The sequence below is a fragment of the Pinus tabuliformis genome, chromosome 1_2, assembly GCF_031772625.1.
Source record: "Pinus tabuliformis cultivar Carrire ecotype Pingquan chromosome 1_2, CPIR1, whole genome shotgun sequence".
NCBI classification, from domain to species: domain Eukaryota; kingdom Viridiplantae; phylum Streptophyta; class Pinopsida; order Pinales; family Pinaceae; genus Pinus; species Pinus tabuliformis.
This window is the reverse complement of record NC_142298.1, coordinates 765,246,883-765,264,365: the sequence shown is the minus strand read 5'-3', so window position 1 is coordinate 765,264,365 and position 17,483 is coordinate 765,246,883. Positions and strand designations below refer to the sequence as shown.

Below are 17,483 nucleotides of genomic sequence, written 5' to 3'. Positions count from 1 at the left end.
TAATAGCAAAAGAAGCATGTATTACTAAAGAATGCAAATGAGAAGCTTGAAGGAATAGAGGAGGAACAGTCTCCAAAAGTTGAACCCTTGTTACATCTTGTTTTCAGCTATTTATAGCTCGTTTACAATGATCCTGAGCCTTTTGAGGCTTCAAGTGTCTTAATCTATCCCTCTGTCTTGTTTAACCGTTTGATTCCCTCAATAGGCAGCATGATTCATAGGTTTCTTCTTCTGACAGAAGACTAACCATATTCAGATATTTTGGGCAGCTTGTTGTGATGCCTGGGAGCTCTCTCATGCCAAAGATGCCCCATAATGTTTGTTAAGATGGTTGTTGCGCTGGTCGGACCGTTGATGCTCCATGATCTCGTTTGATTCGGGTTGCAACGTGTTGTGGCCCCTCTCTTTCCCTTTCCGGGATCTGTCCACCGACCGTTGTATCCTGGCCGAATCCCTCTTCTGGCATGTAAACATTTCTGCACAATGCTTCTAAGGATGGTTGGTCACCTGATCTTGCAAACGGAGTGGCTATCAGGCTTATGAAATCCCTGCAACAGTCCCTTTCAAATGATAACCATGAATGTTTTCTATTTCATACATAAAACGCTGCAACTGTGCAAATCCTGCCCTTCTATGTTCTTTTCGGACCTTAAAATTCCTTAAACATGGCCTATTCTCTCATCGGTTCTGCCCCTGGGGTCGCTGTCGTCTATCGCAGACGGCCTGGTCCCTTTGTTCCCCTTGTATTTTGAAATACTTGAAAACACAGGAAATACATGAAAATTGACCTCCCTCCGGACTTCAAATCTTATGGATTTCATTCCCGAACCCTTTCAGGTCCGGGACTCATCACAATCAGCGTTACCACCTGTATAGAGGCCCTGCTCCTTCGCAATATTCCGATGCGATCTTGCGATGCGATCTAATCACAATCGCATGTTGCTCCAGCCAACGGTCCTCATATAACACGATGTATGTTCCTGTCGATTGCAAACCTGCGATGCGATGTGGGCCCCCCGACCCTTGGTAATGTTCTACTACAATGTAGCAATGTGATCTAATCGCAATCGTTGATCGCTCAACGTTGGGGCTTTATAGATATGCTCTCCACCGCCGTGACTGCCGATGTGACTCGCCGATTAAATGTCCCTTCAGCTTGGCCGATTGCGATTTAGCCGATTAGATCTGGGTCGTTGATCGGCCAGATCTAACGGCAGCTGTGCATTGCTCTGTTCGCACCTGCAATACTCTGTTTTCTCACTGTTTTGGAGTGTTTTAGCCTCCCGATAGCGTATTTCTGCCCTTCCAAGGGCTTTTGGCATATGATTGTTTTTGATCTTGGGATGATCTTAATCAACTCTTGAAGACTTCAGGAGTGTTTTGGATCCATTTTTTGGGCCAAATGCCAACAAGGCTAAGACGTCCATCAATAGTACTACTATGGTCCCTATCCTCATTTCCCTACTCATTGATCAGATGAAAGGTACTTCCCATGAGTCCCAGACTGCATGAGTAGGATGCCTTGATAGGAGAACTAATCATCCTATCCAGTGGATGCCACGGAGAACTAATCATTCTGCTCCACAATCACCACGGAGAATGAATCATCCTGGCCCACAGGAGAACTAATCATCATGTTCCACAGTCGCCACGGGGTGTCACAGGGGAAGGTTGAACCTTTACCCTGTACATAGTGCACCACAAGGGGATGGTGAGTCGCCCTGTGGTCACATGTCACTCCAAGAAGTACCCCGCGCCCCCCTGGAGCTCCCAAAGCTCAATACATCATACTTGACCCTCATAAGAGGGTCTCTGAATGACAGCAAGTCCTTCTCGGAAAGTCGGGAATTTGACCTTTCCTAGGGGCTTTTTCAAAATGTCGGTGACCTGTGCATCTGTACTGATATGTTGGAGCCTTATTGCTCCTCGCTGCACCATATCTCAAATATAGTGGTACCTGATATCGATATGCTTGGAGCGATCATGAAATACGAGATTCTCTGATAAACGGATCCCGCTCTGGTTGTCACACAGAATCACGGTGGTATCCAATGTAAATCCAAACAGCTCACTGAAGAGCTTTCGCAACCAGACTGCCTCAATGTACTCTGCCTTGGCGGTGCTCAAAGCCACCGACTTCTGCTTCCTGCTTATCTAGGATATCGAGGCAAATCCCAAAGAGAAACAGCACACGGAAGTGCTCTTTCAGTCCACCACACTACCTGCCCAATCAACATCAATATACCCAAGTAGTCTCACATCTCCGGCAGTGTATCTCAACCCATGAGTGATTGTGCCACGAAGATATCTCAACAGATTCTTGGCACCAATCTAATGTGAGTGGTGAGACTCAACCATATGTTGACTCAATGTGTTGACTGCAAAGCATATATCTAGACAGGAGTTCACCAAGAACATTAATGCTCCGACGAGTTGAAGATACTCGGTAGCATTTCATAAAACAGGTCCGGTAGCACTACCACTTAACTTCTTGAAGTCAAGCTCCATTGGGGTAGTTACGGGGTTGCAATCCACCATGCCGAATCTCTCCAATATCTTCACCACATATTTTCCTTGAGATAGGAAAATCTCCCCTGGTTTCTGCCAGACTTCCAGTCCTAGGAAATAGTGCATAAGTCCTGGGTCTTTCATCTCGAACTCAGAAGCCAGCTCCCTCTTACATTCGTGAAGGAGAGGGTCTGCACCTGTTAGAAAGAGGTCATCAACATATAGCACCAGTATGAGAGGCTTGTCATCTATAACCTTAAAGTAAAGGTTAGGGTCCGCTTCACTCCTAGTGAATCCCAGCTTCATCAAGTAGCTATCAATCATCTCATACCATGCTCGGGGTGCTTGCTTTAACCCATAGAGGGCCTTATTCAACTTGTACACATGAGATTCTCGATCATAAATCTCAAATTCTTCAGGTTGCTCCACATAGACCTCCTCTTTTATCGAACCATGTAAGAACGCAGTCTTGACATCCATCTGATGTAAGTTCCATCCTTGCGAAGCAGCAAGGGCTATGATCGAGCGGATGGTGGTATATCGGGCAACAAGTGCAAATATTTCGTCATAGTCTATACCTTCCTTCTCGGAGAAGCCACGAACGACAAAACGAGCCTTATACTTTTCCGCACTTCCATCAACTGCATGCTTTATCTTATAAAGCCATTTTGAAGTGACAACTGCTTTGTCCTGGGCTTTGGCGACCACATCCCAAACATCGTTTTTCATAATGGACTCATATTCCTTGGTGATAGCATCCTTCCATACTTGATGCTTTGCGGCATCTGTGAATGATGAAGGCTCATTTTGGATGATCGTGCTCAAGATGTTCAGGTATCCCTGATACCTGTTTGGCTTCTTACTTTCATGGAAGGTTCCTCGGGGTGCAATGTGTCCTTCAGCATCATCAAGTATCCCCCTAAGCCATGAAGGCCTCTTCCTAGAAGACGAAGGCTCTTACGGAGGAGGATCAATAGGATCCATAGGTTCTTCCACATCGAGCATCATCTCATCTTCTTTTTCCTTCAGTTCCTCGGTGTCAACCTCTTTAGATCCCCTTAAAGTAGGAAGATTGTCTACCTTGCTAAGAGCCATATCTTCGTCAAAGGTGACATCATGACTAATCTCGACTTCCCTTTGACCAACTACATAGATTCTATAGCCCTTAGTATTTTCGATATAGCCCACAAAGATTCCTTTCTTTCCAGATGCACCCAATTTATTCCTTTTTTCTTTAGGCACATGAAAATATACAGGGCTTCCAAAAATTCTAAAATGAGATACATCAGGTTTCTTACCGGTGAACATTTCTTCGAGAGTCTTGGAACCCAATGCTTGATGAGGGCATCGGTTTTGTACATATACAACGGTATTTGCAGCTTCGGCCCATAGAAACTTCGGAAGTCTTTGATCATGGAGCATAGCACGGACAACTTCCACAATTGTACAATTCTTCCTTTCCGCCACACCATTCTGTTCAGGAGTATATGGTGTAGTAATCTCCCTCTTAACGCCAGCCTCTTTGCAAAAGTCATGAAACTCATTGGATTCATATTCAGTCCCATTATCAGTCCTTAAGATCTTGATCTTCTTTTCAGTTTGATTCTCGATCAAGGCTTTGAAGTTCTGAAACCAAGAAAACACTTCATCCTTCTTTTTCAAGAAGTATATCCAAGTCTTGCGAGAATAATCATCTGTAAAAGTGAGGTAATATAAATATCCTCCCAAGGAGTTCACAGGCATCATACCGAATATGTCTAAGTGAACCAACTGCAATATATCAGAGGGCTTGCTTTGGCTTAAGGGGAATGGTCCCCTTTTGAGCTTCCCTTCGACACATCCTGGACATACATCTTCTTGCTCTAATCTGAACTCGAGCATCCCGGTTGCCATTTTTCTTACATCGGGTAGAGCTTTATAATGAAGGTGAGCAAACCTCTGATGCCATAGTTCAGACTGAAGAGATGTGTCACAAGACATGACACCCAACAGACTTCCACCGACCTGATATAATGAATCAACTTGAAACCCAAGAGTAAAAACATCTTTAAAGTTCTTTTTCCATACATGTACCTTGCCATCGCTGAAGGCCACCTTGTCGCCTTTGTCTTCCACTGCCGAAATGGACACCAGGTTCTTTTTTAGATCAGGTACATATAATACATCTTGTAAGTGGATGGTATTACCCTGATTCAATTGAAGAGTGACATTTCCTACGCCTTTCACGGGATATTTTGAATTATCTCCAAGAACAATTTCTAGGTTGGTTTCCTTCTCTATCAGATTATAGAGAGCTTCTTTGTAACCAGTGAAGTGCCTTGAGGCACCACTATCAATAAGCCAATTTCCCAGCGAGTCCGGGGGAGCAATAGTAGATAGAGCTGCTGGTAGATAATATTCATCTTGCTTATTGTTAACAGTGTTAGATTCATACCTGGAATTTCTTGCCTTCTTGAATGGTTGTCCTCTTCCTTGATTTCTGGCACTTCTTTTACCTCTGCCATTCCTTTGATTGCCTTGAGAGGGATTTTGATCATCGTCTCGGTGTGAGTCCCTTTTATCAGGGCACTCCCTTGCATAGTGACCCGTTTTATTGCAATTGTAACATCGTCCTTTTCTTCCACCCTTTGGTCCAGCCTTTCCTTTGAATTTAGCCCCGGAATTGTTTCTTCTTTTAGTATGAGAAGAAAAGGCAGAGGGATGACCTTTAAGTATCGGCATTTCTTGCTCTTCCATCCTCGTTTCTTCTTAAATGCATCTGGCCATGAATTCCTCAAATCCAGCAATTACATTATTGTTGAGAAGAGTAGTCTTGAATATATACCATTCAGATGGCAGTCCTCCAAGAGTTGTGAGTGTCATTTCCCTGTCAGGAATTACTTCCCCAATAGATAGGAGATCGTTCTTGATCTCGGTGATCCTTAAGAAATATGCTTGCGTACTCTCATCCTTGCCCTTCTTAATTTCCTTCAGCTTATTTCTAAGAAACAAGAATTGATTTGCATCATTAACTTTAAATAAACTCACCAGTCTATCGTAGATTTCATTGGAGGTGTTCAACTCGAAAACATAGGCCACCAAGCGCTTGTCGATAGAGTCCCGAATGATCTTCCTTGCTTTGACTTCTTCCTTGGTCCATTTGTTACTAGCAGCAACGGATGCATTTGATGAAGGCTCAACAATCCCGCTTCTCACATGGTCCAACACTTCCTGCTCTTCTAATGTTAGATCGAGAGACATCTTCCATCCGTGATAGTCAGACTTCTCACAGAGTTTGTCTTCAACGGGGAAGTGTGTTGAGGACCCCATGATTTCTTTTTAAGATAGCCTTGCCAACCTTCTCTTCGGTGATTGCTCTTGCTCTTGCTCTCGCTCTTGCTTGGGCTTTGTCTTCACCTCAGCTCTGATACCATGTTAAATTATGGTATGTTCTATGCTTAGAGCATAGAACATTAAATAATGGTATGTTCTTCTTATTAGCCACAGATTAGCAATCACATATACATTAAGTAAAGTGCAGATAGAACATTAAATAATCAACAGAAAACAAGCCAAAACAAGAGACACAAGATGTGGCAGCTAGCCAGGGACAAACCCCAATGCGAGGAAACCCTTTGATCAAATCTTCTTTTATCTTCAATAGTTCAGCAAAGAGAAATAGTACAAAATCTGAATTCTGTAATTTTATATCAGCAGCAACAAACCCTAGATCAGCAAAGTCAAACTTGGTCAAACTAGTTGAAATTGACCTCTGAAATACTTGGTCAATTTCCGGTCAACTTGTTCTCAAACAGCCTGAAGAAACAGCCCTTGAACAGCCCCAAAAGTTCAATCAATTTGCAGATTTCTGAAGTCAACTTGCAGCCCTAAACTAGGGCAGTCAACACCAGTCAAACCAGAGGTCAGATCACCTCGATTTTCATGCCAAAAATTGCGACCTGCCTAGGAGAGGCAACCACACCCAATCTGCACTTTTGAAAGGTCAACGATTGGTCAACGCTGGTCAAAGAGATGACCTACTGCCCTAGCGTCCTCCTTTCTACGTCTTCCTTGCCCTAGGACGTCTTCCTTTCAGCGACACGTGTGAGAGAGAGAGAGGCTCTTTTTATGCGTAGGAGAGAGAGAGAGAGAAGATGAGTGAATTGAATTGTCCAAATGAGGAGAATGCTCCTTGTATTTATATGCAAACGTTGAGGTTCAATAGACATGACTGTTGGGCTTCTGAGCCTACATAAGTTTGCTGGCCGACCTTGACAATTTGTCCATAATCAAAATGAATTTATATCTCCATAAATACTTATCGGAATCGGATGATCTTTAGATCAATCCTACACCTCTCAATGAGAGGAATCTAGGAAAAATATCAGAAGCCATAAGGTGATCCACATGGAGCTTGGCCCTAGTTGCCAATTTTAACACTTTGAGAGTGTTTCTCCAGGAAACAAGATTGAAAAAGTTCCCTATTGGATTGATCAAGCAGAGTTAGAAGAGCCACCATTGGGTCAAAAGACTGAAGCTGCCAATAGAAACCATTCAAAGAATGGTGACAAGATAGATTCATCAGAAAACTTGGGATGGATCCAAGTTGGAAAAAAAGATGAAATATAACTTTCCAAGGATAACGAGAAGCCAATCAAAGTTAAAATGACACTAAGTTAAGAATGGGATACAAATACATTTGGATTTTAGGGGTATTTTGGAAAATTTTCAGCTGGAATGGGAACAAATTCTATGTATTGCGGAGTTTTCAATAAAGGATTTGGATTGATCCTACGTGCTCAATCCCAAATCTTCAAGGAATTTTGATATCTCTTGTTTTTAGAAGAAATGGAACGATTATGGGTCGGATCCCAACTTTTTTAATATAATCTTCAATACCCATTTCTTTAAAAAAAAATGCATGAGAATTTGATTCTCCACCTTTTTCATCAAAAGCGGCAGCCCAATCACAAAGAGAACAAATTTTGCATTCAAATATTCCCCAAACCAGTGTTGCGGGGGAGTGCCCCCCCCTTCGGACCCGCTCCCGAAGCGCGCTCCGGGCGGGAGCGGCTCGGGAGCGCGTTCCCAAAATCGCTCCCGGACGGGAGCGATTTTCGGGAGCGCGCTCCCGTAAAAAAATTTACGCTCCCTGGTCTGTTAGGGAGCGACTCAGGGAGCGATCGCTCTCGCGCTCCCGGGGCGTTTTTTAATGCCCGGGAGCAATCGGGGAGCGATCGCTCCCGAGCATTAAAAAACGCTCCGGGAGCGAATCGGGCCGGGCCGGGAGCGGTTCGGCGGAAAAAAAAATCCGCCGGACCCGAAAAAATTAAAAATTTTAGAAAAAAAAAATTGTTTTATAAGGCCAATGGGCCAAAAAAACTTTCATTATCACTTCATTGAGCAAGTTGGAGCTGGAGCAAGAGCATTGGAGCGAAGAGCAAGTGCTGAGGAGCGAGGAGCAACTGCCAAGGAGCGAGGAGCAAGCCTGCAGAGGTAAGTAACTTAGTAATCTAGTTAGTTTAGCTGGTTAGGTAGTTAATTTAGTTGTTTGAGTTTAACTGTTTAAAAATCATGTATTTAAATTAAATTAATAAATTAAATGAATTAATCCCAATAAACTAAATTAATTTGCAGATTCAAGACTCAAAACCCTACAAACATCAAACACCATGGACCTGGGGATATTTATTGGCATTTTCCTCTTCCTAGTCCCTTTTATGGTTATTATGGTGGTGGAGAGTAGGAAACGGAGGGGGCCTCAAACTGAAGAGGTGGATGAAGAAGCCGGAGGAAGTCAAATGGGTGAAAACCCCAGTGAGGAGGAGGTGGAGGAGGGTGAACATGACCCTCCAAAAACTAAACAAGACCAAACTCCATTGTGGAAATATGTTCACAGGGCTGAAACAGGGAGAGGGGGTGGAACCACTAAATTTCATTGCCCCCATTGCAACACTGATTACACAGGCTCATACACCCGTGCTAGAAGACACCTCTGCGGGAAAAGGCCATGGGATGGAGAGAAACAAATAGGAATCAAAACTTGTGCAACGGTGTCAACAGCAGATAGAGCCAAATACATAAAGTAAGAGGAGGACGCCCAATACAGAACAAAAAGATCAAGGGGTTTCTTTGAACCAAGCTCACAATCACAAAGAACTCCTTCAGCATCCTCCCAAGGCAGTGGATATGGACATGGAGGCACAGGGTCATCATCTTTAAGGCGTAGAACCATATCAGATTTCCTTGATGAGGGGTGTAGGAATGATGTGGATTCAAAAGTTTACAGGTTCCTCTATGCATGTGGGATACCATTCAATGTTCTACGCTCACCTTATTGGCACGAAATGGTTTCTGCCATAAATGATGCCCCTAAAGGATACAAGAGTCCTGGGTATGACAAGGCAAGAACTGTTGGCCTTGATCATGAAAAAGCAAAAATATCACATTCTTTGAATAAAATGACAAGTTCTTGGACTGACAATGGGGTGTCCATTGTATCTGATGGATGGACAAATGTAAAAGGCAAGCCATTGATAAGTGTTCTTGCTGTGTCTGTTAGTGGTCCCATCTTTCTAGCTGCACATGATTACTCAGACAAGTTCAAGACCGCTATCAACATTGCAGAAAGTCATCACTGATAATGCTCCTAATTGTAAGGCAGCGGGAGCAATTATTGAGGATAAATACCCGAACATATTTTGGTCTGGATGTTTGGTTCACACATTGAACCTTCTGTTGCATGATATTGTCAAAAACAAAAATGAACAATACCAATGGATTGGTGATTTGTACAAGAAAGGAAAACAAATGATAAAATTTATTACAAATCATAGCAATACCCATGGCCTTTTCCGCAGTCACTCGAGATTGGAGTTGCTGAAGATTGCGAGGACTAGATTTGGTAGCTATTACCTCACCTTCAGGCGCCTTTTGAAGGTAAGAGAGGCATTAGCTAGCATGGTATCAAGTCCACATTGGCAGGTGTTAAAGGAAAGGGCTACAAATGTAGCTGACATGGCAGGTTTTGAAACGGTGGAGGAGGCCGCTCTTGATGGGCAATTTTGGACAACTGTGAGGCAGGTATTGGATTTCACCAAGCCAATTTATCACATGATTCGGTTTGCAGATACAGACAAACCAGTGATTGGCGAGGTGTATGAGCAAATGGATACCATGTTGGGGGAAATAAAAGACATTGTTCATAATAAAGATCCCAACTTGTACAAACTGATTCATGATTGTGTGTGTGAACGGTGGAATAGGCTTAACCTTCCACTACATTGCTTGGCGTATATCCTTACGCCAAAATACTACTCTACATCTTGGTTGGGCCAACCTGCAGCAGGGGGTGGGGTTAGGACCAAACCCCATTTAGATCAAGAGGTAACTAAAGGATATCTGGAAGCATTAGAAAAGTTGGTGCCTGACAGGGAGGAATGTGCAGCTGTGCGCCTTGAAATAGGCAGATACTTCAGTGGCACTGGTTTGTATGGTAACTTCCATGCAATGGACGACAAAGATAAATTTGATTCTCTCACATGGTGGGAAACATATGGCGGCCACGGACTTTTGCCAAAATTGGCAAAAAAAGTTCTTTCACAGGTTGTAAATTCTTCTTCTGCAGAGAGGTGTTGGAGCACCTACAGTTATATACATAATGTGAAAAGAAACAGACTCAACGAAAACCGAGCAGAAAGCTTGGTTTATGTGCACTACAACTTGAGGTTGTTGAGCCATTACTGTGATCGGGCTAATGAAGATCCCACATATAAAATTTGGGACAATCACCCTGAGGACGACAATTTGGAGGATGGCATTGTACATATTGAAGAACTAGAAGAGGAGCTTGTAAGGGATGAAAATGAAGCCGCTGCAGCAGCCATGCCACCTCCACCTCCACCATCCAGTAGCAGTGCTCGAGGCACGAGTCTTGTTCCTAGGGTTTTCTTAATTAACTAGAATTTCCAGCAAATTTCCTTTTTCTCATTCAAATAATGACACGGAAATTTCAAGTAATTTAATCTTTAGCAAAACAATAATGCTTTCTTCAACAACACAATAAACATTCAACGCAATGCTGTAGCAAATCCAACAGTGCCAGTATAACCCAGATTCATCAAGTCCAGTATAATTTGAACTTGACAGACTTAAACTACTGTGTTAAACCAAATCCCAGCTATACTAAACTAATCCATAACCTTGGCAAAACTTTCTACTAGTATTGTTCAACTTCAAACAATACCCAGCTAGCTTAGGACTGATAATTTCCTCTTTTCTGCATTCGGCTTCCTTCAGGAACTCGTCAAACCCACTTCACTGCTCACGGATTATCTCAGAGGATTTCAAACTGACTATAATTACGGATTAGAACTTTGTCAGGCCTCAATCAATCATTCTGAACTCTATACAGGAGCATGAGTTCTCCCTAACTTCAGGATTGCCAGTGAATATGACCTCAAAAACCCCGGTCTCAGCTTAGCAGGAGTTAAATGATTTTTGGGGTAACTTCAAATCAGCTACAAGTTAATGCTAACCATCTGAATGGCCTTAGAACAGACAGAAAAGGTAACATTCAACTTCGGACAGAACTTTGGCTTACCTCAGACTTTGACCTGCCTTAAATTCAGACTCTGTTTGCCTCAGACGATTTGTCAAGCTCCAGGAAGGAACTTCAAGGGTCTGTCTCAATTGATTTTCAGCTGCCACAGAGATTTTGGCCTGCTAGCCTCAGAGACTTTGGCTGCCTCGGGAATCGTCCTCCAGATCAGAGAAGATTCAGTCTGCTTCAAGGGAATCCTATCTAGCCCCAGATGAGTCTGTCTGTTGGAAATACTGAGAGGAGGGGTGAATCAGTAATTCTTTCGATTGTAATATTATGCCAATTAAAAATATTTTTACAAGTTAAGCCAGAATGCAACACGTAGAACAAAAAATAACTTTATTATTAAAAATATTGATGACTCCACCCCTCGTTTACAAAGACAGGCTCCAACCTGTAATATAAGTTTTTCAATTCTTCAAGACACCAACCTTGAATAAGAACACCAATCCTCTTAGGCCAATCCAAGGACCAACCTGGTCAATATGAGGACACTGATCCTCTTAGGCTCTAGTCTTCAACTATACTTTAAAAACTTTATCAAAATACTTCAATATCCTTCCTTCAAGATGTCTCCCATAAAAACTGCTCCAAGAATGACTTCCAGAAATGGCTTCAAGATTGCTTCAATTCACTTCAGAATGTTGATCAAGGCTTCACCAAAGTCTGCTTCAAACCTCTTCAAAGACTGCTTTAAGGATTCTTCAAAAACCACTTCAAATGACATTTCAAAGGTTGCTCCAAAAAGCTCTCCAGGGTCTGTTCCAAAAATGTTTTTCTTCAAAGTCTACCCAAAAAGGGCTTCAAAAGTATCTTTAAGGGTGCTCCAAAAGAGGTCTCCAAATTCTGCTCTACAGTCACTTTAAAGTCTGCTTCAAAAAGCCTTGAGACTACTCCAAAGGACTTCAAGAACATCCACAAAGAGTTGCTCAAAAGTTCTTAAAAAAATCTGCGCTTCAAAGATGACTTCAAGTTTGCTCCAACTTTACTTCAAAAAGTTTTCCAAGGTCTGCTCTAAATACTACAAAGACTACTTCAGGGACTGGTCCACAGTCTGCATTGAAAGATTTTAACTTCACTTCAAAAAAAGGCTGCACCAAAAGTCACTTCAAAGACTGCTCCAAAGAGTTTCTAAGGTCTGTACCAATTCACTCAACTTTATCAAGAAATATGCTCAAGATCTGCTTCAAATCAGACTGAGGTCACTGGGGCCGAATCTGTGCATAAGAGAGGTCGAAAATCAGGGGCGAGTCTGTCCCTTCCACAGGCCCAAAACTTTTCACAGGATGGCCGAATCTGCATCTTTCCTTGGGCCGAATCTGAGGCTGAAACCTGGTCATCCCACAGGCCGAAGTCACCTTCTTCCACAGGCCGAGACTGGGCTGAGTCTGTTCAACAGATGTAGACTGAAATTAGCCCTAAAGAAGCCAAGCTCCAGTGCTAGAACGAAGGCTGAAATATGCTCCAATGATTGGGTAAGTTCAGCTCCAAAACTAGACCTAAGTTTGATCCAAAAAACTGATCAGAAGACCCTTCAATAACATTTAATACAGAACAAGCATAGAAACCAAGAAACTCTTCCTTCACCTTGCTCCTAGGTTCATGAGATATGAACCCCCATATTTCTTCCTCAGGTCCGAGTATTCTCTGACTTCTGCTTGACCAAGTTGAAACGGTGAGTCCCTACTCGTATTTATACACGCACAGGCATTTAATTATTGAGAGCCAAGCTGTCAATCTTAGCTTGAAGCTGACTTGTAGTGTCGTAATGGAACCCAATCTCTACAGGTCTGCCTGTATGTTTGAACATTTTGTGATGAGCTCAAATCCATCAGGCTGAGATTCAATGATTAATTTAGAGTTTGAGGAGGTTTGATTAAGGATTAATGCTCAAAATAGTTCGGTGGTTTAGCTTGATGACATTCAACTTTCTGTTTGCGCATCTATAATTATGAAACCTGTGCTCAGCTTCTAGAGTGAGGGAGGAAGTAACCAGCAACCACCATGAAGCCTTTTCCAAGAATGTTGGAAGGATCAGCCATGTGAGCACTTCTTAATACAAACAAATACAACACAGTCATTATAGTGCAGGTGGCCCAGCTGTTGTTTATGGTTTTCCTTTTGAACTTGTAGCACATAATTCACATTCACTTGCATTAGTCTTGACAGGACCAGTTCAATTTCTATCCAATGTACATCCAGGGATTAGACCTCCTATCATAAACCAAAAATATTGATCATTGGGATCTCACCCCTTATAAAAAAATACAAGTTGCTACCCAAGGTTCAATCCCACACATTGCCCCACCTTTTCCCTCAGGATAATCAGGAATCATTACAGTCATTCAATTCAAAATCAACAAACCGTCAAAATTTGAAGAAATTGATCCTCAGTTCTTCTAAGAAGACAATTAATTTATTTTGTTTGCAACAATGTCCACGGTGTGCCTTTTGTCCATGTGAGTAGTACCTCTCATGTTTTTAAACATAAATTTAGTATTTCTTAGGAAGGCGATTGGCAATGACCTCTAATGCTTTGCAAGCAACATCAAAAGCTCTCCAGGTTTGTTATCAAAAGCAACATTTCATTGCAAGATGTAAATTGCAACTACAGGCTAAGCTTGATATGAATGAGACTAGGCCTTTACCTATCTTTGGTCCAAGCCACTACAATTAGGTTCCAATTCCTCACGATGTTTTCAGCCACCCACTGTTTTCTTGGAGCTCAGCCCTTACCCTTCACCTAAACAGCAGAGTTAATATTGTTGAAAGGTACTTTTTGGAACCCGTTTCTCATACATCTTACCCTTTTTGCTTCATCTTCTGTCTTTGATGCTACCAACACCCTTGGCCTCTCTAAGAATTCCAATCCTTGTAGGGAAGGCATGCACAGAATACATGAAGAAAATGATGCTTCTAAAGAATCATTTCCAGATCTTTGTAGTCCATTTTCATGGAACCCAACTAAATGAAAGCCGGAATAATGAAGACAGCTTCTGACAGAGAGCTGGATCTCAGCCAATACCAGAGCAATGATCTCAAGGAGATCGATGGGGTCCAGAGAAACTTTGGAAACTATCAAGAAAGATGTATCAAAAAATTCCTCCTCTTGCAATATTGACCGTTTCTATAATTAATATTAGCATGAAAATAAGGTTCTGACTTCTAGCACGTATATAAGAAAAACTATCAGGATAGACTGGACAAAAAGGAGGTCCATTAACATCATATAATAATGGTTTGTGAACACTAGGATCAACCACTTTGTAAATCTTCTGAGATTTTGTTGGGTTTAGATATTATATAATATTATTAAACATTTTGACCTCTCATCAAAAGAGAATGTCCAATGGAACCTTCCTCCCCTTTCATTAAAGAATACAGAATGGAAAACTTTCAAAAAAAGTGCCAAAGGTAGAAGCTTCAAAGCCAAAAGCTATAACCTAAGAAGAATATCAAGAAGAGGGCAAATAGTACAAGAAAACGCAGAAGATAATGGGTCCAGTCAATGCAAAGTCTCAGAAGGGTAAATCATAAAAGAAGATGACTGGTCGTGAAAGAAAGAAGAAGGCTCAGAAGATAACGGATCCAATCCCTAACAAATGCAAAGTTCCCCACCAAGAAAAAAGAAAACATTCAAATTATGACTAAATTATCAAAGAAAAAAGATGAGATAGATGGACAACAAAACTGAAGAAACAATTTTTACATCAAGAAGAAATTTTATTTGTTATGTTGAAAAGGAAAACTAGCATTGCACTCGAATATTGAACATTAGAGATACCACAATTTTTGTGAAGATAATGTGACATTTTTCCTTCCAAATTTTTTGCATAAAATAGCTATGGTAATTAACCTAATCATTTTTTAGCACAAACCTAAGGCTATCCTTGTTAATAGATAGATAGATAGAGTTCCTGATGATGAACCTAGATTGAGTTCAAAACATGTCAACCAATGATCCTCCATGTGATTTTCTGGAAGATCTTAATCATTATATCATGAATCACAGAAGCATCCAATCTGAGATAGATGTCCTTTTTAAAATATTTACTGACACATTTTAGCACAAACTTAAGGATATCTTTATTAACAGATAGATAGATATCTTTGTTCGCACAGTATCCATAGACAAATCTTGGCAGCAGTCTAAAAATTCATTAGACCATTTCTTAATGTGGCGAAATTCCTATTAACTACGACAAGGCCTTTGGTTCAGAAATTTATTAAAGTTTATGGTTAAATCGGGAAAAAAATATTTTGGGTAGGTTTGGAAACGCACTTCCACTGCGTCCTTGAGAAACTGTAAAATACGGTTTTTTAGGAGTGCTAAAAGGAGGTACCATGAAATAGTCAAAGAAATATGTGCTAAAGCACGTACCAAATGCATCCATTGTAGGCATACTTGGCATACTTGCACTACATGAGCATAAAAAAGGTATCAAAATCATTTTGATGCTGGAAAAATTACTTGCAAGCATGGCATGTATTGACTTAAGACACTTAGTGAGAACTAGTCAAAGTGATTCTTTCGAGTATTCAACAGAGTACTAATCCTAGGGCCATGGTCACCATACTCGTGATCCCTACTAACAAGTACGTAAGATATGAAGGTAGCAGCATGAATGTTAATGCCCAGGCTCATATGGCCTCTTAGATTTCTTGTTTCGACATCATTATTGTATTAAAGCATGGACATGGATTCTTATGGCAGCGACAACCAGGGCAATGCTTCTCATTAACCATGAAGTATATAAATTTGCTAAATCCGCATAACGAAACTACAGTTAATAGGTCTGAGTGCCATTTTATACACACCGACATTGCACAATAATTGGAACACCACTCTCACAGAATGAGTTAAAATAAGAAAAAAATCACAAAATGCCATCGGGGCTACTCTAGTAAAGAACCAAAATCCACCAGATGTAGGTCAAGTTAGTTGGGTTCACAAAGACTGCTACATAAAATGAAGATCTAATAACGAAGTTCTGTTAATATATCTACCTATGCAAAACAACCTCCAATAAACGATGCCAAAAGAACAGTTCCTCTCTCAAGTTAAAATTTACTTAGCATTTACGATTCGGCACCACCCAATCTCAGATGACAAAAAGAAACATTTGGATTCTAAAAGCAGGCAGCCTAGTTTCAGCTACTGCCCCCTATTTTGCTTTTGAGCTGGCGAAGTTCAAGGCTCCAATGTAACTCTATGCTTTTCAGGCACCTACATTCTCACTGTGGATTGGGGACAAGAATTGAACTTGGAACTTGTGGTGCAACATTTCAAGAGCTTTGCTGATAGACAGAATTTGCAACTAACAAACTTCATGTGGACATTTCACTAGCTCAGTGATCGACAGAATTAACAGCTTATAGTAATAAGCCTAACGTCGGCCTCTCGCAAACTACCGTTTTAAGGAAACCTCGACAACTAATCAGATGCCGTCCTGCACAAATTTATGCTAAAATAACAGGTCCTCTAGGGGGAAAGGGTGGCCCTAACTTGAGTTCCCTTTCAAATAAACACAATTTAGTTTTGTTCGCAAACACGCAGGATCCGGCATTGTCAAACACACGCATTTCAAATATGTTAAAGGATTTCCGATCACAAACTGTAAAATAACAGACGAGCCAAAAAAACACAAAAAATGGGCGAAATTCAGCTGCACCTTTGAGCTCGTCTGCAAGAGTGAGCAGATAATCGTGGAGCTTGCGAAGGACGGTTTCTCTGTCAAATTGCAGGGAGCCAATGTCCGTCAACTGCGGTCTCTCCAACACGAGGGCCCTGAGATTCTCCGGCAAGTCAAGGTCGAAAAGAATTGAGGAAGCTTCGGCCTCTGCTAGGGCTAAGAATTCCTGAGCCGTGATTTTTTCGTCCAGATGGCGCGCTTCCAGCCTTCGCTCAAGATTTGGCAACGCATTTCTGATATGCGATCCGTCCAACACCACAACGCCTCCGTCCGCCATTGCAACAAAGATCAGGGGAAAAACTCAAATTCTGATCGGGAAAATCGACATAAACGGAGATAAATAAAGAGTGTGTGTGTGTCCGTTGGTGGTTTTAAAGCTTTAATTTCATGTCTGAGTGGATTTCATGATGGTATTCACAACATTCGATTTACAGTAATTCTATCGTTATTGGCGAGGAATAATCGTTTCCTAATTTAGTCGTTGACTCATTCCAATGTTTTGGGTCGGTTAGACGAGAATTTCGAACTTGACTTTTGACAATATCCTCCTTTTATTTTTAAATATTAAAAATTTTATTCTTAAGTGATTAATTCGATAATTCTTTGATAAACCCATTGCCTCTCTCACCTGGAAATTCTTGGAGGCACATACATTGTTTACTTTATGGCTTTATGTTCAATTGCAAACCCACCTAACCAGA

The 17,483-nt window shown here is 41.5% G+C and overlaps 1 protein-coding gene across 1 annotated transcript in view; it reads right to left on the bottom strand.

Annotated features, from left to right (window-relative positions):
• Positions 1-17,267, bottom strand: part of LOC149208076 (calcium-binding EF hand family protein) — a 105,814-nt gene extending 88,547 nt beyond the window's left edge. The window contains exon 1 of the mRNA XM_089395927.1: positions 16,762-17,267. Coding sequence (XP_089252053.1) covers positions 16,762-17,059 — 298 coding nt within the window. The 5' untranslated portion in view covers positions 17,060-17,267. The remainder of the gene's footprint in view (positions 1-16,761) is intronic.
• Positions 17,268-17,483: the final 216 nt, after the last annotated feature.